The 26,477-nt window shown below is 37.0% G+C and overlaps 3 protein-coding genes across 3 annotated transcripts; 1 reads left to right on the forward strand and 2 right to left on the reverse strand.

The window, feature by feature from the left end:
- Window positions 1–2,707: 2,707 nt before the first annotated feature.
- On the forward strand, window positions 2,708–10,631 carry ccnd1 (cyclin D1). The gene is made up of 5 exons (XM_053513600.1): window positions 2,708–3,238; window positions 4,654–4,869; window positions 5,234–5,393; window positions 6,919–7,067; window positions 7,169–10,631. The coding sequence occupies exons 1-5, from the start codon at window positions 3,041–3,043 to the stop codon at window positions 7,322–7,324; spliced, it is 879 nt and encodes a 292-aa protein (XP_053369575.1). The 5' UTR covers window positions 2,708–3,040; the 3' UTR covers window positions 7,325–10,631.
- Window positions 10,632–17,008: 6,377 nt separating this feature from the next.
- On the reverse strand, window positions 17,009–20,498 carry lto1 (LTO1 maturation factor of ABCE1). The gene is made up of 5 exons (XM_053513450.1): window positions 20,348–20,498; window positions 19,319–19,424; window positions 19,161–19,231; window positions 18,931–19,048; window positions 17,009–17,670 (listed from the first exon to the last, which is right to left on the reverse strand). Exons 1-5 carry the CDS (start codon window positions 20,410–20,412, stop codon window positions 17,599–17,601), a joined length of 432 nt encoding a protein of 143 aa, XP_053369425.1. The 5' UTR covers window positions 20,413–20,498; the 3' UTR covers window positions 17,009–17,598.
- Window positions 20,499–23,136: 2,638 nt separating this feature from the next.
- On the reverse strand, window positions 23,137–25,609 carry fgf19 (fibroblast growth factor 19). Its single transcript, XM_053513705.1, has 3 exons — window positions 25,335–25,609; window positions 24,933–25,036; window positions 23,137–24,201 (listed from the first exon to the last, which is right to left on the reverse strand). Exons 1-3 carry the CDS (start codon window positions 25,519–25,521, stop codon window positions 23,887–23,889), a joined length of 606 nt encoding a protein of 201 aa, XP_053369680.1. The 5' UTR covers window positions 25,522–25,609; the 3' UTR covers window positions 23,137–23,886.
- Between the last annotated feature and the right edge of the window lie 868 nt (window positions 25,610–26,477).

The following is a 26,477-nucleotide window of genomic DNA, read 5'->3' on the forward strand; positions in this document are numbered from 1 at the left end:
ATTTTTTAAATCCCTCATACTCAAATTAAGCTAAACAAAAGAAACAATATGTAAGTGACTATTAAATGTGTGGTTTTGAAAAAAAATCAGAGATTGATGAAACCTGGTAATCTACAAATTTCTTGTTGTCTATGATCTAAATCTGCACTGACACTTCAGCATTTTATTAAAAAGAAAGCAGAATTTTTCTTTTTTCCCCATTATTATTTTTAAAATACTTTGAGCACGTTTTTGAATCAGTATAGACATAGAAAGAACACTTACTGTGTGAATGTTTAAAATCGCTGTGTTGTTTAAAGTAACCTGCACATTTTGTCCATTCCACATGAGCAAATATTATAGTTTCGTTCACTTGGAGACTGCATTGAAAACAATGGGTCTGAATTGGAGTCGAAAGGTGTAAGATGGGGCTATGGGGTGGAGGAGAGGGGTGCTAATTAGACCGGCACCCTGTTTGAAACCTTGAACAAGGACCATCTTTTGTCCTTTTGTTTCCTAATCTTCTGCTTTTTCCAGACCTGATGAGAGCTTTTTGCCCTCAGGTATCTAGAGAGAGTTATTTATTATGCCCTCATCCTCAGGTTTAAGTACAGACGTTCATGCCCACTTTAAACGGGTTCCTAATTTTGAATGGATTTTGAAGCCTCTGCCTTAGGCTTACCTGGCGTTAATTCTGGGCACTCTAGACCTCGCCCCTTTGTTATAGCCTTCAACAATTTTTATTGCCTTCCTAAAGAAAAAAAAATTTAAAATGAGTCCCAATGAAAAGAACTTCTATTGAAATGTCTATATGTAGTTATACCTTTAATGTTCCTATTATGTCTCAGCTTTAGATTTTCCCACACTTATTTATGGTTATTACTATGATCTTACAGGAGCACATTTTAGTACTATACACATATACAAGTGCATTACAACACCGTGACACAAATCGGTGATGAAAAAGAGACATTGCTAATTAATGAACACACAGCAGGTTGGCTGTATTACCTGAACAATCTTTCACAACTTTATTTTCTAAAAAATGGGAAACTGTTGTCAGCTATTAACTGTGAACACTTATTTTTTTTTATAAAATGTCTAAATAAAACATAGCTAGTTTATTATTTAAACTCTTTCAATGATTATGCCATTTGCTGATTGAAAATCTATTAAAATTAGTATCCAGACAAAAAAGTTGTCTATAATGAAAGGAGCATGTGCAAGACCTTTAAACTTCCTACCGTAATGGCTATAAGAGGAGGGAAGGTAAAACCTCACATGGCCTCACACTTAACAAAGCACTGAGCGTTTCTTTGGTAAAGTTCTCATAGCACTAAGCCTTAAAATAATACTACTAATAATAAAATAAAAAAGAGAAAGAAAAAATTTACATTTTCTTGATAATATTTAAGTGCCATAGTCTGAGTCATTTTTAACTAAATTTAAATGTTTTATGCATCATTATGTCTGCCTTTTATTTATCTAACTATCTACCTATTTATTTATTTATTTATTTCACCTGTCTATGAAAATGTCTGTTTATTTATATATACACACACATATGTATATGCCCATTAGACAAATACCAGTAAATAGAATAATTGTTCTCTGTATATATACATTTTCAGGAATTATTTGATTTTATGGCTGTTAGTATTTATATTTTATTTATATTTTACCTTTTTTTTATCTGCTTTAGTAGCTGCTTTAGTTAAGTTTAGACGTCGTTATTCAAAGTTTTATTGGTAATTTAAAACACATGTCCCTGTTTAAAGCAACAGGTAACTTTTTTCTGGTCGGTGTATAATAGGTGTTGTACGGTACTTGAAAGTGCAGCGACAGGAATGTAAGGAATTTGAAAGGCTCCGATTCATCCTGAAGCGACAGCGCTGAGGTCTTTAAAGTGAGAGCGCCCCTATTTGAGCAAAACTGTTAACACCAGAGACAAGTTTTAACTCGCTTTGTTTCTTAGCAAAATGTCATGCTAAACGTTTTAAAGAAGATATTTTAATACAATTTTGGCGAATTAGAAACTAGAGACATGGATGTACTGTATTTAAACTGTTTTGGGAAAATATCAGGTTTATTATATAGTTTATGAGCTTGCCCTTCTGCTGTGTGCTATGAGCTTTAATAACTGAGGAGGTGTTCAGTCATGGCTGCAAACAACAAAGTTTTGTAATAATTGTTTGTTTGTGCATGATAAAACAATGTTTGGTGAAGTTTTTTTTTTTTTTTTTTGTAAAAAGAGGCGCAGATCTGCCTGGCAACTGAACTTTCCTCTCATTGGTGTAGACTCATTTCTGTTTCCTCCTCTTTCTTAATATGGGACAAAGAATTTCTGAGTTTTAAAACTTTTTTTTTAAGTCATAGAAATACTATATATTAATGCAATAATATTTTATTATCAGTTATTTGTGCTTTTATGTCAAATTTTGTTAATGTAAAAGTTAAATAAACTTTGAGTTAGAGAGCAGTGTGTCGCTTAATGAGACAGGGGACAATTACACCTAGAGATTTAGTCTGTTATACCGCCCCCTACCAATTCTTTAACCAGAGCACATGTTCACACCACTAAACAGGCTTTTACCCCCATCATTTAGGAAAAAAATCTCCCTCGCTCCTCCTCCTCTGTTGCCTACCCCCAGTTTTTTACCCCCATCGACGTTCACCACCCCGGGTAAAAAAAAAAAAGGACCTCCCATTTCCAGACTTGCAGCAAAAGGAAGGGCTGCAAAAAAGTCATTTAAGAATTATCTCTTCTACGCTCAAGCAGACAGCCTCTCTTTCTCTCTTCTTCGCTCACACACACACACACACTCGCAGGCCGCTGCTGTCGCTTTGATCTTCCCTTAACAACAGTGCACGTCACTGGCTGCAGCGCACAGAAAGAGTTTTGTCAGGCGGAACGCGGCGCGAGCCTTGTTCAGTGGCTTGCAAGCAGCAGAGACGGAAAGAGCAGCAGCATCAGCACAAACCTCCGTCCTTGCCGAAAAAAACACGACTTCTTTATTTTTTACCCCTTTCCTCCGTGCCAAAGTCAAGCAAAGCCGAAGCCATGGAGCACCAGCTGTTCTGCTGCGAGGTGGATACCACAAGAAGAGCTTACCACGACGCCAACTTGTTGAACGATCGAGTTTTACATACAATGCTCAAAGCGGAGGAAAACTATCTCCCCTCGCCTAATTATTTCAAATGCGTGCAAAAAGAAATTGTACCCAGAATGAGGAAAATCGTCTCCACATGGATGCTAGAGGTTTGTATATAATCCGACGTTTGTTAACATTACACAACTTTGTCTCAAGATGATTGTCCCTTATGCTCTTTGGACCCGATCTCCTAATGCAGGCCCATAAGTAACAGGGATAGATTTTTTATCTATCTTTCTATCTATAATTATCTTTCTCTTTTACCATTTAAACTCTGGAAACCTTGCCGAATGACATGTTTTTTCTTTTTTTATCTGCTTTAAGAAAGTCATATTCCGCACACTTCAAGGGATACATTGTCGCTTCCTCTTAAACATCACCACGGAATTGTGTAGAATTTTTTCCACTTTGTTTGCTTCGTTTCGTTTGAACCCGAAGTTGGGTGAAATGCATTTTACTCGAATTTATTTCAATTTAATATCAATGTACACGTATGCAATCCCACTCGTGCCAGTAGCCTATTATGCGCCATCTTTGCTGTCGTGTGGAGAAGTTGTTTTAATATCTTAAAAATGCAGAAAACGCCCAAACATTGACATTTCTTACATATTGTAGTTTAGCCTGAGACCTTTAAGTCATACGTATAAGATAGTGCCTGTTCCTGAAATGAGACTTTATATTTACGCGTTAAAAGTTTTGTTTCATTTCGCCATGCCTCATGCACGACGTCCCTGAAGGTCGGAGTATAAATAAGATATTTACTTCGTTTCCGACAACAAAACCTTGAAATAAATATTCGGATTATGATCCTCATCGGTTATCTCGGATTTACATGTGCTTTATGTGCGTTTTTGCCCGCGAGAATAATTTATATTAATTTTTCAAATGTGTGCGGAGTGTAAATGCGGCATGCTCGGCATCATCGCGAACACCCTGCGAAATTAAATTAATTTCACTCGCTTTTCGTTGTCAAATTCAAAATGTTTGAGTTGTGACCGATAGAATATACGTGGCTGAACATTTCTATGTAAGTTGCAAGCGCCGAAACAATTTTATTATATTTTTAGATATTTTTTGAAAAGATGACGAACTAGAAAATTGCGTTCGCGAGCCTGGCGCCGGACGCCACCTTTGTGTATTAGGAAGCAACGACCACTAGCATCTACTGCTAACTTCAACTTATGCACTGTCAGTTTAAAGCCTTATGAACAGATCAGTCGATTGAATAAATGCTTTGCATCATATTTCTGATAATAAGCAATCATTTGAATGCGTTTTCTTTAACATGCATAAAGTGCTTCAAATCTAAATATTGCAATAAGTGTTTTGTTGTTGATGTTTGTCAAAATTAGGCCAAATGCATCAAGAAAGTTTTAAATATTGATATATTTATGGTTTTTATTATTTTTTTGATATAGCTTGTTTTCTTGTTTCTTTACCTTGTTTTGTTTCTTTAGCTTGTCTATTCTTTGTTTATGCTTCTAAGTCTTGTATTCTCATATACTTTTTTTTTTTAAACCAGGTGTGCGAAGAACAGAAATGTGAAGAAGAGGTTTTCCCTTTGGCCATGAACTACTTGGACAGGTTTCTGTCTGTTGATCAGACTAAAAAGACACGACTGCAGCTGCTGGGAGCTGCCTGCATGTTCTTGGCCTCCAAAATGAAGGAAACCGTGCCACTAACAGCTGAGAAGCTTTGCATATACACGGACAACTCCATCCGCCCATGCGAACTATTGGTAATTGTCTGTTAATGTCTTGGTAATTAGGTAATTCTAGTCATCTAACAGTTTGGATCGTTGGGTAATGTTATGCAGATCGCGTTTGCAGAAGGGACATGTTATGCAATGCATGCAGACATGAGTCATTTTTTATTCTGCTGCACAGCATTTGTATTTGAAAATGTCTCCAAAACAAGCATTAAATCCAGGTAGTTTGTAATTGGCCCGAAATTGAGTAGCTTGAGTCAGAAGCAGATAAAACCATTTAAGGAAGGACGCCACCTAGAGGTCAAATGATAGAAAGTTCTATGGAAAAACTACCATTTCTCTAGAAACTTTTAAGGCCCTTTATGTCAATCTGTGCGCTTTCATGTGTTTACAGCAAATGGAGCTACTTGTACTGAATAAGCTGAAGTGGGATCTAGCCTCAGTGACACCACATGACTTCATTGAACATTTTCTCACCAAACTGCCCATTCATCAGAGCACCAAGCAGATCCTGCGCAAACACGCACAGACGTTTGTGGCTCTCTGTGCAACAGGTATGCACCTTTATACTTGGTTTTGATCAGTGTTTTGAAGTGACATGCAAGATTGTTCTTTGTTGCAAAATGCTTGCAAGAACCTAAAGGAAGTGTTTAGAGACATTCGTTCTGTTTTCCTTTTTCAATTTGCAATCAGAACGTGTTTTTTATTGGGGTGGAAAGAATTGCCCTAATTCCTCATGCGGAGGTATTATAAACTGACGTGAGCGTCTGCGAGTGAGAGGAAGTCTGTTTCCTTTTGTGGTGATTGCTGTGTCTGCACCATGCCTCTGCAGAGGCCCAAGAGCTTCCCAGCAGAAGCCTGCTAATGCACAGTCTGTGAACATTTGACAAAAAAAAGAAGAAGCTATCTGGTGCTTCTCTGTGAAATGCATGAGATATACAACATACTGTAGAGCTGAGTTATGTTCTGTAAGCGAGTTAAGCATGCATCTGCTTTTTGTGTAAGGGTGTAACTCTTCCCCCAAAAGATCTTATTTTTGGTTTGTGACATGTGGAACCCCATCAGTCTCTATTGTTATGCAACCTATTGCATTCAGCTCATGGTCAGTTTATCGTCTGTCTGAAGTAGCCTTTAGTGTCTCAGGAAGGAATCTCTCTGCTTTAGCCCTTTTATTCTTTCTTTGTCCTTCTTTTGACATGGTGGGTATCACTGCAGCTCACACCCCTTTTATGTTTATGACCTCAATTTCTTTTGGGAAGTGGCCTGGGATAGCAGCCAGGAAGATTGTGCTAGGGTGGGTAGTGAGGTAGGGGGCTAGCCATGGTCATGAATAGATTTCGGTGATGGCTCCCGTGCCTTTATGTTCAATTTGTCTTAACAGTTGCCCTCTCGTCGCTGGGCTAGAAATGGTAGACTGCTACCTATGAGAGGGGCCGTTGTGTTGCACTGCTGCACTCTCCATGTGTGGGCAGAACCCATAGTGGGTGAGTGAGTGAGAGAGGGAGAGAGAGGGGAAAAGTCCCTACTTTGATTTATAATGTCTTCCCTCTCATGCAGGCAGTGTGGGAAGACAAGTTACCACTGAGCAAGCACTCACATTTCAGCCACTTTATGTAGACGGAAGTCATTTTTTGGGCACGGGGATATAAAAGTCTATATGCTCTGGGTGTTGCACTTAAGATATTTTTGTATGCATGCGGTAATGGTTTTGCTTTACTTTGTTTAGTTTCTGTTTAGTGGTAACAGAGTTGGAATAGGGGTTGGAGTACTAGTCTAGGACCTAAAGCAATGTTTTCCACCCCCCCAAAAAACCCTAAATGCCTGGAGTCACAGTCTGGTGTCACCCCAAAATGTCACAGACTGTCCCCTGCCCTGCCACGACTGCCTTCATTGTGATTTAGTCATGCTATGCTCTATAATGAGCCCTCCCAGAAACCTCCCCCATCTGCAGATTTCCTCTTTTAGATGGCTAGTTTCAGGAGGTTTACCCTGTTCCTATTTGATTCTTATCACATGTTTGAATCAGATGCTTACTCTGGTCGATTCCTAACAAAATGGCACAATTTCTGTGATCTGCAGACGTCAACTTCATTGCAAGCCCTCCCTCGATGATTGCAGCTGGAAGTGTTGTCGCAGCAGTGCAGGGACTCTACTTGAAGAGTGCAGATGTTTCCTTATCCTCCCAAAACCTTACCAACTATCTGTCTCAAGTTATCAGGAGCGACCCAGTAAGTCTCACACCTAAGTGTTTTTTTTTTTTTCTCTTCCAAATAATTTGTCTTTGTAGCAAGTCTTAAACTGATACTAAATGTTCCGGTTACTTCCACAGGACTGTCTTCGATCGTGCCAGGAGCAGATTGAATCTCTGTTGGAGTCCAGTCTGAGGCAGGCGCAGCAGCAAAGCATCTCCACAGAAAGCAAACGCGTGGAGGAGGACGCAGATCTTTCGTGCACTCCTACAGATGTCAGAGACATTAACATCTGAGAGTGTCGGCCTTCGTCTAGAGTCTTATTTTTTCATTGGGGTAATGGGCTTTAACCAGAGGCTTCATGGGACTAGAGGGCACAAAGTCCCTGCACCACCAGATCCCACACAAAACCTCAACCAATCGCCAATAAGCCCCTCAGACTGCCCTTGCTGTCGACCCCTCAGTGGAACCCCCAGTGTCCTTCACGATTGGGCTGTTGCTGGCTAGGACCACCAGAAGAGGACAAGGGAAGGATAAAACCCCTCTCATCCCTTCAACATTGCTTATTTCTCTCTTTTATCGAACCCTCTTCACGTAACTTGAGTCAAAAAAGACAAAAATGTATAGCTAATCTAGGATTTTTTTCAATTGCAACAGCTGCATATATTATTTATGTAGTTGATACTTGTCTAATGTAAAGACAAGCAAATAGTTTGGTATTGGAATTTTATTTCAAGCGTATCAATAACCATTATTTGAAAGAGAAGAGGCATTATTTTTGTTTCTTTTTACCTCTTTCTTTTAGCTAGTATAATGTCACACATGCTAACAGTCACCCCAACCTTTTTTTTTTTTTTTTTTTTTTTTTTTGCAGTCTAGGCATGTGTATGTATCCCTGCTTGCTTATGCGTTTAGTCACTTTATTCTATTGTCTAGACTTTTAAAATCCCTAACATGTTTCTTTTTCTTTCAAAATGGCTTGTGTAACCCTAGTATATTTTGTTAAGCATGTGTTATTCTATGTTATGATTTAGAGGCCTGTGGATTGCCAAAGCTAAGGCTTTAACTGAACACCAGACAGAACCATTTCCAGTTTTCCCATTTTTTTTTTGTTCGTTTTGATTGTCCTCACTGCCAATGCCATCACTGGTTGTGACACAATAAGCTTATCTCCAACCCGCTTCCTATATTACATTTGCAGTGCAATCCACAGTCTACTTTCTGTTTAGATTCATGTATTTTAATCTAATACCATTCCATATTTTTTTTTTTTTTTTAAAAAGCACTTTTAGTCTGTCTTGTAAGACTGACTTATGAAAAAAAAATCCACATTTGTAAAACAAAACTGAAAAAAAAACAAAAACATGGAATGGAGTAGGATTTGAGAACAGGTTTATTTCCTGTCTGCAGCATGGAGCAGGTCTCTTTATGGTGTTATAGGTTAGAGAGAAATGGAGAGTTGGAAAAGAAATGGATTCTCAGAATAGGAGTGGAGCATTACAGCAACCGTCACTATCCTCCTAGTTGAGCTGGACGCTGGAGAACATTGAGAAGCAATCTCAATGAGAGTGACCCACACAAGCCTGCCACCATTCAGCTCCAGGCACAGTAATGCTTTTTAAACACTAAAGTTAAAAAATAGCTATAACAAAGATTGAGAACTATTTATTTTGTTCTATCTATTCCCCCTCATTTAAGGCCAGTATGGAACGCGACCACAGGATGCCCGAGTTTTGAAGTGTGCTCAATGCACGACTGTTTGCTACCTTGTGTGAATTTTTAATTTTATTTTTTTAAATATTTTTTTGGACGATCACAGAAGCGCCATAGTTGTTCTGAGCTGGATGAGAAAAAAAAACAACACAGAATTACAAGAGAATCTAAAGTGCTGTGGCCTCTAGAAGATTTTTGCACAAACCCCAAGATTTAATGTCCCTCATCAACTCAACAGGGACGAAGATGGATGTTAAGAGGAGGCAGAGTGAGACGTTAAGAGTTGACGCCTGGACATCAGAAAGTAACTGCAGAATTAAACTAAGGTGTTTGTACAATGAGAAAGGAAGAGAACATGGGAGCACACACTCCTCATATTTAGCTGCTATGGTGGGATTTCCGGCAAGTATGAAACTTTGAATGAAAAAAAAAAGAAGAAGAAAAAAAGAAAAAAAAAGGAAGACATGCTTTGTTCTCTTGTCTTGTTTTGCTGCTATTTTTGGTTTTGTCTATGTATAATGTCAATATACTGCCATAGGTTTTTAATTTTCTCAGAGAAAATTATGATATTGACATCTGTTTCTTTTGGTAGTTTTTTTTATGTGATCAGTTTTTATTAATGTGATTTCTTGCGCTATTCCAAAAAGAGGAAAAAAAATGAAAAAATAGACAAATGTTCCTGTTTTACCCACAATACCTCAACCAGTCATGATTTAGTAATAATGATTTTTTTTTCCTCAGTTCTGTCTTTTGTTTTACTTTGTTATTCAGTGTAACTTTACACATTACATTCTTCTTCTGGGTCCTGATATGAGCAAATAAATAAATGCATAAATAAAAGAGAGAGAGGTAGAGAGAGAGAGAGCACATTAAATTAAATTGGTGCCATAAACAGCTTGATTATATAACTCGTTTGAGTTTTTAACTGTTTCATTAAAAGAGACTTTATGCCCCCATCTTTAGGCCCCTTATGGCCTGATCTAAATGTATTTATGAAGCTTTTGTTCAAATTGAAAGCAGATATGAATTTGTGAATTTTACAAAGCCATAGTATTGTAGTAATTTAACATGGCTCCCATGTCAGAAGCTAAATATGTTGCTTTGAACACAGGAAGCTTGGCATGTTAACATCACATGTGTCAATATCACAATAAACGGCATGTAGATGCAACAACCAGCAGTAGTTCTTTCCTTTGTCATATTGCATTCATGGGACATTTACAAATTTGGAAAATGCTTTTAACTTAAACATCAGGAATTGACCCTCGATCCTCCTTTTCTAAACCTTTTCCATTTTAGCCATAGACATGGTGCTGCTAAGTCTTCTTCGTCGTGACTGGAGATAGTTCTTCTATAGAAAGAAGTACAGCTTGGAGTTCTAGGGTGAGCTACTGGCTATACAGAGGATGTGTGGACAAGACCGCACATCCTCTGTATAGGATCAGGAATGTTTGTTACCTCAAGACAAAAAAAAGTCTAATCAGCTGCATATTTCACCAGGCAAGACATATAGGTTTTTTTAAACAAAAAGTAAAATAAAAGACAAACTGGTGTGGAGGTGTTCACCCATGTTTTCCTTTGAATGTGTAAGGAGACACAGTGACTCGGACAATGACAGAGAAGTCATTGCGTACTCTTTTCCCCTAACCCAAAAAAAAAGCTTGGTTTTGTGTCTTGTACATGAGAGCACTTGCTCTTTTTTAGTTTTTTTTTTTTGTCTCGAATGGTGTTAATCAATAAACACTCTCGTAGATGTGGTGATGACCCAGAAATAAAATGTTACTTCATGTGTTTTTTTTCTTTCTTTGCTGGTCCAAAATGCACAATCTTTTTCTTGCAGACCCATTCTAGGCATTATGTTAGCTAGAATTAAAGTTGAGCTTCAAAATCGATTGTCGTACCTTGTCTGATTTCTTCTTTGTAACTGCAGCTAGGAATTGCTTTTAATGCCTGTTTAGGTTTGGGGAGGGCGTGCAGTTATGGCAAAGAGATGGTGGAAAAGTTTAATTTCTTTAATACTGCAGCAAATTTACTTTTAACCAATACAAGTAATGTTTAATGTTAAGGAACATCCATAAACAAAGTTACTGCCGAGCACTTTTAATTAAATTTGTGATAAAGGTTTGTTCGCTTTGTTACCAGACTCTTTTTTTTTTCTCTCTGTTGATAAAAAAAAAAAAAAAAACACAGCTTGCCATGTTACCCAAGAAACTGCGATGGCTACTGTGTCACAAAAACATAATTACAACTTCACCTCATAAATGTTAAACAAACTCCTGACCAATTAGAGTCAAGAATTCAACAATGCTGTGAAATAAATATTTTATATGTTTTTGAGTTTGGAGATTAAGTCAGAGAGGCCAGATTGAGGTGGTTTGGACATGTTCAGAGGAGAGATTGTTAATATATCGGTAGAAGGATGCTGAGGTTGGAACTTCCAGGCAGGAGGTCTAGAGGAAGACCAAAGAGGAGATTTATGGATGCAGTGAGAGAGGACATGAAGTTAGTTGGTGTGAGAGAAGAGGATGCAGAGGATAGGGTTAGATGGAGGCAAATGATTCGCTGTGGCGACCCCTGAAAGGGAACAGCCGAAAGACAAAGAAGAAGATATGTTTTTGAGCAATTAAAAGTTTGGGGATTTTCACGTGTAAGTTTAGTGTAACTCACACTTGAGTATCTCTCTGTCTGGAAAAGGGTTACAAATAAAACCATAAACATTAAAAATAACTGAAGTTTAACAAATTATTTTATATCGTGATTTCTAAGTCCACAGTGCATTGGTGGCTCAGTGGTAGGCTTCTTGCCTGCCATGCAGAAGGCTCAGGTTTGATTCCCATACAACGCCCACACCCAGCCACTGAATGCAGTGAGATACTTGCTATTTAACCATGTGTTCTTGTACACAACAAACAACATTGTGAGTGTGTTTGCTCTTATATTTGCCTATATACTATGCGTGTTACTGCAGGATCCCAGCAGAGGGCACATTGCAGAATCCAATCAAACATTTTTGCATGAAGAAAACTTAAGTTTAGATTCCACGTTGACAAACAAAAACTTACTTATTTCCCACCAACTGTGTTGACATGCATATTTCTCACTGTGCAGCGGGAAACATACATCATACAGGTGGGGGTAATTAAGGACCTAGTTACACTAGTCGAAAGTTTATCCAATTTTTACCAAACTTGCTGACTACACTGCTCCTCTGAGGTCAACTTTCATTAGCTTCTAAAAACATGCACAGGCTTCAAACCAAACGAACAAAGGATAAGCTTTACAAGCAAGCATATTTCCGTCTTTAGTGCCAGTCCCAAGCCCGGATGGAATAGGAGGTTTCATCATGAAAGGCGCACAGTGTAAAACCCGTGCCAAGTTGTGGATTGAATAGTCCACTGTGTCAGCCCTTTGAGGGGAGCACCCGAAAGAAGAACATTTATGATATATGATGGGATATACAGGGGGCCTGGAGCCTATCCTGGCAGACTTAGGGCACGAGACGGGGTACACCCTGGACGGGGTGCCAATCCATCATCAGGGCACAGACATAAACACACACTCACACAGTCATTCACCTACTACGGGCAATTTCGGAACGTCAATTAGCCTAATCTGCAAGTCTTTGGACTATGGGAGAAAAACGGAGTACCTGGAGGAAACCCACCAACCACAGGGAGAACATGCAAACTCCATGGACACAGACCCTATTAGCTGCTAACAAGTAAGTTAATAAATCCCACACATGTTCATGGAGAAGTGCTTAGGTATTTGTGCAGTCAAGTTGCAGTCAGTCATAAAGACTTTGTTTAGATTTACAGGAAAACAAATCATAGGAAAACAACTCTAACTATTTCACACACTCACCTCACCGACTAAGATCTGTGATAATGATGTGTGTTTGGCACTTGGCATCCCTGTGTTTTCGGTTTTTACAGGAGGGAGCAAAATTTCTTCCCACACTCTAGCAAAGGCGTAGCGAAAGGCTAGTCCGAACGTGTGACTTCCACAGCACGAGCATGAGCGACTGTGCAGCTTCCAGCCTGGCGCCTGCAAATTTAACTTCAACCTGAGCCATCACAACAAAGCATCTATCTTCAGTTGATGTGGTTTACCTGTGCTGAGATGCCAAAAAAAAAAAAAAGATCACATGTGATTTCTGAGCAGCTCTGCTCTGATCGATCTGAGACCTATTCCAAAAAGCAAACAATAGACGGAGTATAATTAGTGGGTTCCATGGACTTGGATTGAAACGTCAACTTTGGTCGAACTTTATGGAGCAGGATTTCCTATGGTGGTTTTAGGAACGTTTCTTTACCTGTGCCAAATGTGCTGCATAGTGAGTTATGACATAATAAATAAAGAGTTTAATCTCACACTGTGCACTTCCTAATAATACAATACAACAGTGCGAATGATTTCATAGTGCATTGTGTAATGGCCATTTATTTATGGGTAAGATTTTGAAAATATATGACAGGGTATATAAAGTAAGTAGTTTTACCTGCAATAGGCCATGTGTTCACAGGGAAAATCCTTGCAGGTTAACATATGATATACTTGTCATATAATAATATATACTATATTTTTTCCTGCACATTGGAACGTCAACTGTTTTCTGTTACCCACAATGCCAGTCACAAAGTCGATAAGGTCTCCTCAACCTCAAGTTCAGCATGTGACAACATGTCAACATGGAGACTGACGATGTCAACTGTAAAGAACAGTAAACAAAACAGTATAGTTTGACCAGCTAGGAATTGCTTTTAATGCCTGTTTAGGTTTAGGGAGGGGTGCAGTTATGGCAAAATAATCAACAGTGAGATGGTGGAAAAGTTTAATTCCTTTAATACTGCAGCAAATTTACTTTTAACCAATACAAGTAATGTTTAATGTTAAAGAACATTCATAAACGAAATTACTGCCAAGCACTTTAAATTAAATTTGTGATAATGGTTTGTTCGCTTTATTACCAGACCCTTTTTTTTCTCTGTTGATAAAAAAAAAACACAGCTTGCCAAACACAGCTCCAGACCATATGCATTTGGATAGCGTTTAAATTTATGTATTTTCGCCTCTACACCACCACAAAAATTTTAAATGAAGCAATCAAGATGTGATTAACGTGTAGGCTTTCAGCTTTAATTCAAAAGGTTTAAGCACAGCGTTTCCTCCCTTGCGCTTCTTTGCCAGCTCTTTACTGCCACCGCATTCAGTTCCTGCATGTTTGTCGGTCTGTCAGCCTTCAGTTTAGACTTCAGTAAGTGAAAAGCATGCTCAGTTGGGTTAAGGTCCTTAATGAACATTCAGTTTCTTTGTTCTAAGAAGCTCTTACATTGCTTTTTAAATTCTTCCTTATTCATCTGTAGTGTGAAGCACTATACCATCAGTACTGTAACAATTGACAGAATCTGAGCACAGTACACTTTAGCGTTCATCCTGCTGCTTCAATCAGCAGTCACATCATTAATTAGTGACACACTTCCATCGACTGCCATACATACCCATGCCATAACACTGCCTCCTTCATATTTTACACATGATGCATCAAGCTTTGAACATGAGCCCTCCATTTCCTTCTTCGTACCCTCATAGTGATAAAAGTTAAGCTTGCATCAAAATTAACCAGGCTCCTTTTGTTTGGAGAAAGATTTTCTAGCAATGTCTAATCTGTTGTTATTACCAGTGGTTTGAATCTTAAGGCAAACCCTCTGTATTTACACTAACATCTCTTAATTGGAAACTTTGACAATACACCTACCTCATCCAGAGTGTTCTCGATTTTGCTAGACTTTAGCAAGAAATTTTTTGTCATCCAATAAAAGACTTCTGCGGTTTACACATTACAGCCCCAGGATCATTTCTCAGTACCCTTAACCACAAAGTCTAGATCATTTTTAGCAGTGAGAACACAATCATTCCAGGTTCAGGAAACTTGTCTGAGTCTGCTTGGAGAGCCGCTGGTGTTTTCCAACAAAGGCATCTTCGTAGAGCTGGGGTTTGAACTGCTGACCTTGTGAGCAGTAACCCAGAACTTCAACCCGCTGAGCTACCACTGCACCTCGACTTCTAACTTTCCAAACAAAGTCTCTGCTGTCATTTTTAATTGTCATTAAACTACATTGCATTATGAAACTTTGTGACCAACATTTACACAAACATCCCCATCACTATTATGTTAAGTTTTTCCATTTATACAACATTAACTGTAGCTGGGAAAAAGTGAGAAAAGATGACGCTGTTCTTTTGTTGTTAGGAGCAAACAATAAAAGCTCCCAAATATTTCAATATAAGCATATAAAATGTACTTATGGGTTAAGTTATTCTTTAACTATATGTTAAGAAGCAACTATTGAAAGCTGAAAAATAAGCAAAAGTGGACTAACTTCACACACCTGCCGAAATAAGTGACAGGACCTTTCTTGATGTGCTGTGAATAAGAAATGCACATTTTATCATCCACATCATGAACTATGCAGGCAACGAGTGGCTTATTGCTGAGATTGGAGCATATGCGCTTGTCTATGTGTGTGCGCGTGTGAGGGTGGGGGGTATGAGGCACAGAGGAGGAAAAAAAAGGAGATACTATGCCACCATTCAGCCAGGGGCCTTTTTTTCTGGAGTGCCCGCCGGTTGCATTTGTCACGTCCTCCTTTCATGTCACCACTCGCCACCTGCTCCTGAAATTCCTGAACATTTTCTGAAACCTTCCAGCGTCCTTCTTCATTTGCTCGGCCTTGCTCCCTCTCGCTGGCCCCAGCCACTCTGCTCGGCCAGCTGAAAGAAACCAAAGAAACATCGCTCCTCAAGCTTTCTTTTAGCCTTCGTTCACCAGCCCCCCTCCCTATCCCCATGTTCTACTGTGCTGCATTCGCAATGAGTCAGACACACAGAAACTTTTAGTACAGATCCATACATAATCATTAATCTTAGTATCCTTATGAAAATGGCCAGCTTTAAGTTTATAAACAAGCATCTAATATTACAAAAAAAACTACTTAATTTCTATGAAATAACAACCGACACACTGTGCCTGAATACCTCGAGATTCTTAAAGAACATCTGTAAACAGACTTCCATGGCATAAATCTCTATACTCCACACAAAGGCAGGTCACACTGGAGCAAGCGTTGCCGTGTTGTGATTGGAGGCCTTTAGGGAAGAGTGTGGTTTTATCTGTCATTGCTCTGAAGGTGCCGCCATCGGGCCCCGTGTTCACCTGCTGCTGCACAGAGCGCAGACCAGCTGCCACTTCCAGCACCACCCTCTCATTCTCTGCCAACCCGTCTGAATTCAGAGCTGCACCTCCATCTCAAAGCGCCAGCAGAGTAGAACAAAACAAAACAAAAACGGCAGTGCATTGCCCAGCCCCTGCCCTCTTGCGCCGGCCCCAGCGTGGCATTGTTGCAGCCGAACGCTATCTGTCAGCAGACTTTTGCTGACCACCCGTGAAACGGCATTGAGAGACCCAGCGGAGGAATTTCATGGGGCCCGGGGTTGGTTAACCAAAACTAACAAAAGGTAACCGGGATTTGGGCCAAGAGCAGGTGTAAGCATTCGCATGATAAAAATCACTCTCGTTCTCTGGGGGAAAGGAGGTAACTAATGATCCAGTGTGGCGGCACTTCTACTGAAATCCAAGACACCTTTGAAGCTTTCACGCCAGAGTTGTTTAACAAAGGACGAGAAGAGAAGGCAAATTCTCAGAGAAAAAAATTAATAATTCCTGAGCATACACGGTTCAGTCTTTTATTTATTGCTAAATCTCACCAAGCACAAGACTGGTTCAGGTGATGCACAAAGGATTAACTAAATGCTCACCCTCAATTAATGTATGTCTTGTAATGGTGTCTGTGAAAAGATGATTATTTAGTATTTTTGGAAGGAGTTTCAAGTGTCACTGTCAAAGTTAGAAAAATAAAGCAGTAACCAATTTTTTTAGATAGATAGATAGATAGATAGATAGATAGATAGATAGATAGATTTATTTATTAATTTTTGTTGATTAGAGAGGTTTACAATGTAATCAATACCAGGAGCTGTTTCATTGGCATTCCATGACTTTAATGGAGTCAACAAACATAAAAAATATATAAGAAAGTATAAATAAAATTTGGAATAAATACAATATTGGGTTATCAAATTTATGTTTAGCTGAAATAAAACACTTTAGGAAATGCTCATATGACACCAACCCATCAATATTTATTTCCTCATTTTTATTCCAAGACATTGTTGTCTTAAATTAATTTTCTGATATCCCACACCTCTGATTTTATATATTTTTATTTGTCCGTTAATAAATAATTTCAGTAAGACACTTCAAATGGTTACAGACATTTCTGTGTAATTCTATTAAATATATATACATTTAATGAAATTATGTATATTAAGAAACCGATTCAGCAAGCAAGAGAAATTTCCAGTTCTAATTTGCTCCAGCAGATGGAGACATGTATACAGCTGGGGGTTTTTCCCCAACTTCACCACCAGATGGTGTTACACTTTCTCTTTCTTTCTCTCTCATACACGTAAGAAAATTCATGCGGAAAGCCAAATTCAACCAGTAACTGATCACGGATCAGCACATACTCATCTTCTTAAAATTACTCATTCAAGGTGCTAAGAGTCACCTTCTGACTCATTTCCTGGTATGTTTACCGTTTAAGATGACTAAAAAGCGCTGACCTTTAAAGCCACAGCATGAATTTACCAAAAACATCCCCACAATTCTTTTCACAAGCCTAGATTTCTGCATATATAGCATGACTGCACCATTGCATTTCTTTTCGGCTTGCTGTGAGTTGAAGATCCACATCGCAGGAGGACGCCTCAGAGCAGAGTTTGCCTCTGTAGAGTTTCAGAATGACATTCCTTCCGATCCAGACACATACTCACGAAAGTCTGCAGCTACGTTGAGTAAAGAACACACCTATGCCATGGAGAAATGTTTTAATTGTGGAAATATTCTATACTTTTCCAGTTCAGATAATGTTGTTAGGATATAAAATATTCCATACAGGATTGAACAAATTGTACATTCAATAGTGAGTTTTAGGTAAGTCAAAGTTGCAAAGCACCTAGTCCTGCTCAGTGCTCAATTAATAGGCTAAAAACACAATTTACCTCAATAAAATTGCAATCAATAACATAAATAACTGATTTATGTACGGACCATGAAAAATGGAAAACCTGAATCCCTGAGAGTAATGACTTTAACTAGTCATAGACTGATTCTATTAGTCTAATGATTTATCTGGTGATACAGAATATTGTTTGTAGAAAAAGTCTCTAAAGATCTCTTTAAGCTGCAGTAGTTCCCTAGTCACACATAAAGACATTTTTAGGTCTGGTTAGCTTCTTCATTTTTCTTTGGTGAAGTGCTGAAATGTTTGATGAGTGTGTTGGGTTACTATGAGAGCTATAATATGAACAGTCTCTGTGGTGTATTTTGCAGAGTCAGAGTCACTGATTTCACAAAGGTTGAGATTTGTGTAAATGTTTGCATTATCCAATTTAAAAATGCAGCATTGAAAATAAACATATTATTTAACAAAGCCAAAATAGTCAAAGCATTTCTGTGTAGTTGTGTATTAAAAGTGTAATAACTAATCGCAAATTATATATTGAAGTCAATTAGTGGGTCTTTTTATGTAAAACAGATGTCAGACAGTTTTCAACTTGATCAGCTATGACCAGTAATTAGCTGTTCAGGCTTAGATATAACCGATTATGTGCCAAGTACAATCACATTCTCTGCTGTATTGCTGCCCTTAACTTAGCAGGATTTGTCAAGTTTGTGTTTCAAAGAAAGCACATGCAAGTTAGACTTCATCCTCCCTGTTGACTTTTTTTTTTTGGTCCTGTAACCTCATGCATTTTTTTAAGAAGGTGAAAAAGTTATTTAATAGTCCATGTTTTATTACATACATTTAATTGAATTTTCATTACATTTTTTCTTTCTGTATGTTGTCAATTATAATAATTATAATTTTTTTAAATCAGTATAGCATGTCAGACATAAGAAATCGTTATCAGCCATAAAAATTGCAATCAAAATGTTTTTATGTTTACATTTTTACTCTGTATATGCAAAAACAATGCAGATATATGATCTGATTTTCCGACACACCCAGGTGATTTGTCCACCCTTGCACATCATAAATAAAGTAAGAAGGAAGGAAAGCTCTACCTGTCTAAATTTGGCCCTCACTCGTTCCATGTGTTCCTGGAGGTTCTCATACTCAGGGTCTTCATATGGAAACTTCCGGATCATTGCATCCAATGCCTCAACAGCTTTCAGTCGTTTCCTGGGAAAACAATCAAACTCGGAACATCCTTATTCCGCAAATAACAAACAAACACAAAAATGTGACTTGACCTAAGGTAAAGAAAATTCCTTGTAAATCCCAAATGGCCTACCTTGCTTTAACATCTTCACTGTTTTGTAGAAGACATTTCCATGTGAGTGCAAAGCCATGATAAAAGGAAACCTAAAATGACAAAAATCTGGTCAAATAAATGGAAAAAATTGAAAAGTTTTAGTGATGTGTTGTGGTCTGTGGTGTAATGATGTGTACCTCAGCTGAAAATTTCGCACCGTGAAGCATGCCGTGGTTTCTGCCCTCCAACAATCCCTGTTGCGTTCCTTCTTCAAATCCTTTGGAGTATCCATCTACATGGAATCTGGTAATATAATATAAACATGATCGTAGTCATAAACACAGATTCTTACTGAGGTCGCAAAAATGATTAAGCTTTGTTCAAGTTTTCCAATATACAATAATTACAAATTTATTAATTGGCAGCTTGGTGGTGTGTGTGTAGCACTGTCACCACAAAATTGCAGAGTTACTAGTTCAGTGCTGAGCTCAAAGCTCTTCGGAATTTGCACATACCATCTGTTTTCTCCTATCTTAAAAAAACATATTACAATAGCCCCAAGCATGAATGAGACTGTAAATGTGGGTGTGCATGCTGCCCTAAGATGGACAGGTTTCCCATGCAGCGGCCTGCTGAACACTCGGGACAGGCCTCCGGTTCAAGTTCAAGAATAATAAAGTAAAACTAAATCTAATTGGTATCTTTTATGTGACAGACAGCGGTGAGTCAGAATAAAAGCATTTTTACAGGCTTACACGACATGAAGATTTATTAGGAATTTACAAATATTTTTTTAACGGTCATAATGAAAACAAATGTTATTTATTATAAGGGTACAGAATAATCATAATGCACCATTCCTGACACATGGAAACATTACCTCAGTAAAGTAGTGAGAGCTGATCACAGTCTATGGTTAGGGGTAATTTGATTCAGGTGTTTAATTCAGGTCAGGTTTATCAAATAACCTTTTAAACTCCAACAGTGATCTATAGAGACACATTACCGAACATAGAGACATTTTACCGCTTATTTCTAGGTTTATTTTACTGCGCAGCTGGCTTTTATAATTGGCTAGGCTAAAATATGAGGCAAGTCATGATAAAAGCAAAGGTCCTGTTGTTGGAGAAACTTCGAGAAAAATGTCACTAAATCAAATGAGCAGGAAAACACCATTCGCTCGCTCGCTAACTCGTTACCTAAAATGCAGTATTGCTTGTTTTTACCTGTCGTCTGCCATTATAATTGAGTCGAACAAGTCCTCTGTAACTTTAGGCAAAAAACCCGCCATTGTAATAAATCAAATCAGTATTTGTGCTGAAGTGTTAATTAGAAACTACATACATAACAACTCAAACTACTGTCTTCCTGAGAGACTCCTTCCACGTCGCTCAGACTTACGACAGTTAATGATTATCGCCACCTTCTGGACTGGAGCAAATAAATTATTTCATAACATTTAACACAGATAAAATGAAGTGAAGTATAAATATTTTATATTCTAATATTCAATTAGTAATACATTTGTTCATTTGACTGTGTGAATAAATAATATACCAAATTAACTTTAGTTGTTACCACCTTATTTTATGTCTCAGGGTGAACTGTTGAATAAATAATTGTTTGTTTTTCTTGTTTATTCATTTATTTTTGTTTGGGAAAGTGAGGGGCAATTTGGCGAAATTTTAAATAAGCACTAATTTTTTGTACGTTAATTAAATTTTTTTTGTACAACAAAAGCACAGAATGACTTAGTGCAGTAAATGAATCTATTAAAAGTTTGTCTTTTGTGAAAGAGTCTTTTAAGCAAACCTAGGTTATATGAATTCAGTATTTTCATAGCAAAATGACAATAACATTGACACTCTAAGTCAAATTCACTTGCAATATAATCACCTTTAAACCTTACTATTCACCTCTTTATTTCTATCGTCAGAGAGATATTTTGACATTTCATATGTGCTTGTTTTGTTTGTATGTTGGTAAATAAGTTAAAGTGTAAAGGTTTAAACAATCTAGAAACTCAGTATTAAACAATGGGATTGCAATAGTCAAGTCACATACACAACCTTACACAGTATGATATGCAGTGAACTGCTTAAATGACTATCCGTGACCAAGAAATAAACAATAAGAAAAATAAATAAACAGAATAAGATAGAAATATTCAAAGACAATATAGAGAAAGATTGCACTAAGAAAAAAATCTATAAAAATGTACATAAATAAAATACAATTAAATCATGAATATGTAAAATGTTTAATTGATACAGAATGTGCAATAAGAAGGGTATAAGAGAGTATAAGAGGGTAAAGGTTCTGTAACTATTTTTATGATATTTATCTCTTTTTACGACTCAATAGCAAGCGTAACATTTTATATATTTAGGTTTTTAACTCCCAAATTGTTTAATATTATAATTGTTATCATGCAGCATGCCACAGTATCAAGCTAATATTACGTACGCAAAGGCAGTTAGACTATGTCGCCACTAGATGGAGACATAACACCATCAAATAATGTAAAAAGATTGCCCAGTTTGTTATTAACAGGTTGCATGTACAGTATATTCAGAGCGTAACGTTACGTCAGTGTAACTCATTTTATATATATATTATTTTTTTTACTCTGGTGATTGTTATTCTTTTTTTTTGAGCCTTTTTTTCTGGTCTGATAAACAAAAATCAAAATGGTAATAAATGTTACTAAAACCTAAGCAGAAAACTGCAGAAAACAGAAAAGGTGTAAATGGGAAAATGCTTTGACTATTTTTTTTTCATGTTAGGTTAATTGGACAGTTAGAAGAAAAAGTGAAGGGATATCCTGAATTAATGTAAGAAAGGATGCATGAAATACCCCACAACTAGGCTATATTAAATAATGCACTGATGCATTTATCTTTGTATATTATTCATATATTGTCTGTATATATTAATTCATAAAACTGGTGCATGTTTTTAATTATCAATTTTATGCTACTATTACAAGAAACAGATTTGTGATATTTTAGAATTATTATCTAAAGAAATTTAGGTTCACTAAAGGCAACCTGTTTTTGCAAAAACTTTAGATCAAAGATGTAAACCATGTTATTCTATTGTAGTAAGAAACCAATTGTAGAACGTTACTTAGACAAACACTGTAATAATAAATCGTTTTATTGAGCTCACTGTCTTCATACAATTTTTAGAATATTTTGATGACTTGTTGATTTGTGTTATTAAAATGTGATTTGCTGGTGGCATGAAGATGCATATGTAAATAAACGTATTGGTGTGTCATTAAAAATAAAAGGAAAAGACAAATGTTTTTAATAAGCCATGGTTTTAAGGATATACTAGAAATTATATTCATTCATTCATCTTATTTTTCTCACACATATACACTTCCATAAATTTTCTTTTTTAAAATTTCTTTCATTTTTCTGAAGCTGCTTTGAGACAATGAACATTGTTAAAATGCTATATAGATAAAATTGAATTGAATTGAATTTTCTATTAATTAATTTTTATAGATTTGTAATAGAAACTATTTTTCATTTTAGAAATGCATCATACATTGCAAAAAATAATTCTTAGCATGTGAATAAGGAAAAATGTATTTATCATGTCTCATTTGTGTGAAATGAGAAGGAATTTTATGCCCATATCTGGACATATTTATTTATTTCAGTACCCTTTGTATTTCACTGGTAAATAATTTACTTTCTTTCTAGAGACAAAAATTTACAATAAACAATATAATATGACCCTTTCAAGCTTGATATGAGAAAATATATTTATAAATACAATCTTATATATGTTTTAAAATAATTAGTTATTAAAGAATAATGTTAATTGATTTTATTGACTAAGATGATTGCTAAGATATACAAGGAGAGTATGTTGGGGTAGTTTGTTTTATTGATGCCAAGAAAGAATGGAAAATGTAAAAAAAAAAAAAAAACTTATATTCCCAATATGCATAAATATATCTCAAGTCACGATACAGTATATAAGATATAATCCGGAATACGTAATTACATAATTAAAAAAAAAAAACTTAAAAAAAAATTCATACATAGTTTTATGTGCTATTTTTATTTATGGTTTCTTTTGTCCAAATTTAATCATCAACAGTGCACCTAAGAATTTTTAAACAGTAGGCTATTGTACAAACACAATTTATATAATAAATTAAATGTATTGTACATTTAAGTAAATTACTTAATTCATGTATGGCTAGCATTCTTATAAATCACAAGCTTTTCCAATAAGAATCATTAAAGTTGCACAATGAAGCCAGACATTCCTAGAAATAAACATACTGGAATCTAACAAAAAGTAAGTCCGTAAGGTTTAATCTATGATAAATAAAACAAATATAAAATATAGCCTATAAGCATTAAAATGTATATACAAACACAAAGTAAATAAAAAATGCACTACATGATACAGGGACTAGGCATACCAGTGAATGGTATCTACAGAAATAAATAACCTAATAAGCTGCTCGCACTTTTCATTCAACCTGAACATATATAATTTGGAGTGACCTGAAGTAGTGAGATACTACTTTGAAGCATATTCTGTGTAATCCATCCATGCAACCAGGGGTTAAGAACGATTTTTTGGGTGGGAAACCTTATCCTCCTCTTTTCCCCAAGTCTGTAAATTCTGCCTGTTCATCCAGTCTCTGCTTTAAGACAAGGCTGGTCTCGTTTAGCCTCTTGCCTCTGCATAAGAGATTGAACTGAGTCACATCTTTGGAAACTTTACACTCTGCTCATCTTTCGTTGAAACTTGGGCTTTGAATGACAATCTGGGAGATCCTCCCAAAGGATTCCATGCTGTCTGCTTGTACGCCTAAGTGAAGATCCTGTTCTGGGTCAACTGGAGAATGCACTTTTCTCACGTTGTACTCTGTAGGCTCCTGTGGCAGAGTATTGAGCAGGGGCAGGAACTGTGCGAGAGCATTTTGACGTCGGTTCTTCCCTCCACCCAGGCTCACAAGGGTCCCATGTTTGCCCGAGACATAGATGTTGTATCCGTCTGGCATCATATGCTCAAAAAAAGAGCACTCCTCCTTTATATAAATGTACTATTTGGAAAAATCAAATACATAAATAAACATATGGTAACATTTGACATGTGCTATTAATGCAATTCACTTTGTAACAGCTCGGTGTTCACTTTAAGTTCTTCGATATCTGTTTATTGTGCACATGCAGGGGCCAAGGTTACTTTCCTGTCCTGTTTCATTCAGGTTTTAGCTTTTAGCAAACCCCGTACAGGACAAAGGTCGCTAAAATGACGTCAAAAAGTATGTTTTGTCAATTCGGTAATATCATTTTAAGAAATTTAAACTGTTTTGCAAACTTTATACTTACAGTTACATGTTTGTGTAAATTATTTGATAAAGCTCACAAAGAATCTGAAACAGTAAAATATTTTAAAATAGTTTTGGGGTTAAATAAAATACAATTTAATCGTTTAATATTGTATAATTTAGTTTTACGTTATCCATAACATGATTAGAGCCTTATTCATATCTCTGTATATCTACTGATTCTATCTAAGCATACTATTTACACGATGATGCAGGTAGGAGGAATGAACTTTTGAAAAGTAAATGTTGATGAACTCGAAAAACATCCGAAGCAAGATCACATTGGTTGTAATCCTAAGTAAATAATTAGTATTTCCAGTATGTGCACGTAGGATAATTAATTTTCCGTTTGAGGAATGGAAGGCTAGTCTGCAGGCCCACTGGGATAAAAACCTGCGACTAACCACATGCTTTGGAAATAAATATAAGTATGAATGACGTACCGAGCCGTACAGCTTGCCGTTGGCTTCCATGCAGAGATACTGTGAGCTTGCGACACCTTTTATAACCACACAGCCCGTGTCGACGGTGCGGATCTCAACCAAGCCTTGAAAAGGGGCATAAAGAAATGTTATTTTATTAAATAACTAGCACTAATCAGTTTCAAATGTATTTAAACCCAAGAAAGCATTACTTATCGATAACTTTTTATGCCTTACAATTCTTGCCAGGTCTAATGATGCAGGAGTTTTATAATATTAACATGAAGCGCAGTTGGAATTCAAAACATATTTAAGCATATTATTTAGTCAGTTAGACGTGTAAGTAAATGTAGTACCGTGAATAGACTGGGTGTATTTTTTTTTTTTTTTACAGTTTGTCCGGGGTCAAAATTCTGTACTTACTGTGCGAGCTCTGCATGTGCGATCCTCCGATCTTCCCGTCCTTGCTGATCTGCAGGTGCAGACCGGGTCTTGCAGCGTACAGGTGCCTCAGGCGGACAGATTCTCCCCAATCATTGGCCAGGTGTGGTCCAGAGTCGGCCAATGTGACGCCGATCCAGCACGCGCTGAGAAAAATGACGAGCAGCATGTCTCGGTATTCCCGGTAATGTGCGGTCTAAGGCGCAGGGACTGGTGCTTGATGCGCGCGGCTGTTCTCTTGCTCTGTAGTCAGTCGGTCGTGGTTTCTGTGTGTGTTTTGACCTCGCACATCTGGCCTCTTAAATGCTCTTCTTTATCAGTTCAATCGATAAGCCACCGGTTCCCCCCTTTTGGCAATTTCTGCGAACGGGATCATAACACACCTTCTGGACATCCAACAGATGGTGGGGTTTGCGCAGCGCTGCGCCACACACACACACACACACACACTCACACGCGCGCGCACACACACATTGCATAGATCTCTAAAACAAACGTACACTTCTTTTTTCAACAGTTTTGGCTAAAAAAAATTTGGCTCGCCAAAATGTGCATATCTTACAGCTTTTTTGCGCAATACTCAAAATATTTCCTACACTGCTGGTGCAGAACCCCAGCAACAATCAGGAAAAACATATTATTTGTGTCACCCACAGTCACTGCATAAGGCATATTGCTCACTGTTTTAGTAATCTTGCACAAATATATATATATATATATATATATATATATATATATATATATATATATATATATATATATATATACAATATATACAATTTTTTTTAAATACAACACTGCATTATAGAAATTGTAGTTCAAGTATTACGAAAATGTTTTTATTGCTGAAAAAAATCTCTGCACACCTCACACCTTATACTTTTTTATATGCATCATTGTGGGGACATTTCTCTATAATGTTGCGAAAAACGTGGTCAGTTGCAGTACTTTCAGTGCAAAAATTAGATTATCGATGTAGTAGAGCAATAAGCAAATAAACAAACAATAAAAGCAAGCAAAACAGTTTGCAGTAGTTTATGTAAGACAGCCCACAACGTTTTCCCTCATGAATATTCTTTTTCCTATGCCACCACACCCTTTTTCCTCCTTATATAATACACAATA

This window comes from Clarias gariepinus, chromosome 15, assembly GCF_024256425.1.
Source record: "Clarias gariepinus isolate MV-2021 ecotype Netherlands chromosome 15, CGAR_prim_01v2, whole genome shotgun sequence".
NCBI lineage: Eukaryota > Metazoa > Chordata > Actinopteri > Siluriformes > Clariidae > Clarias > Clarias gariepinus.